General features: G+C 58.6%; 1 protein-coding gene across 1 annotated transcript in view; it reads right to left on the reverse strand.

Moving 5' to 3' along the window:
• The window catches only part of LOC102388423 (zinc finger protein RFP-like), a 5,616-nt gene that overhangs the window by 3,204 nt on the left and 2,064 nt on the right, over positions 1 to 348 (reverse strand). The window contains exon 3 of the mRNA XM_025195703.1: positions 152 to 337. Coding sequence (XP_025051488.1) covers positions 152 to 337 — 186 coding nt within the window. The remainder of the gene's footprint in view (positions 1 to 151; positions 338 to 348) is intronic.

Genomic DNA, 348 nt, shown 5'->3' on the forward strand with positions numbered 1-348 from the left:
TATTCTGCGTCTCCCATCCCCGCCACCACGTGCCTGTCAGGGGCCATTGCCCTTGTTGCCCCTCCTCAGTTATGCACCTGGTCCTGACAGACCCAAGGTTTAGCCCTTTCCCTCCCCTGCACTGGGACTGGAGACATTTCATGTGCCTCACCTGCAGGAGGTCACTGGCGGCCTTCTGGCATTTCCCCTCCAGCTCCCTGATCAGGTTGGTGAGATGGGAAATTTCCTTGGAGAGTTGGGTGACAGTCTCCCCCTGACGCTTCTCAATCCTGCTCTCCACCTCTCCCAGCTCGGCCAGCACGAGTCGTTCTTGTTCCTCCAGAAACCGGCGCAGTCGCTCAAACACAG

The sequence above is a fragment of the Alligator sinensis genome, unplaced genomic scaffold, assembly GCF_000455745.1.
Source record: "Alligator sinensis unplaced genomic scaffold, ASM45574v1 scaffold776_1, whole genome shotgun sequence".
NCBI classification, from domain to species: Eukaryota; Metazoa; Chordata; order Crocodylia; family Alligatoridae; genus Alligator; species Alligator sinensis.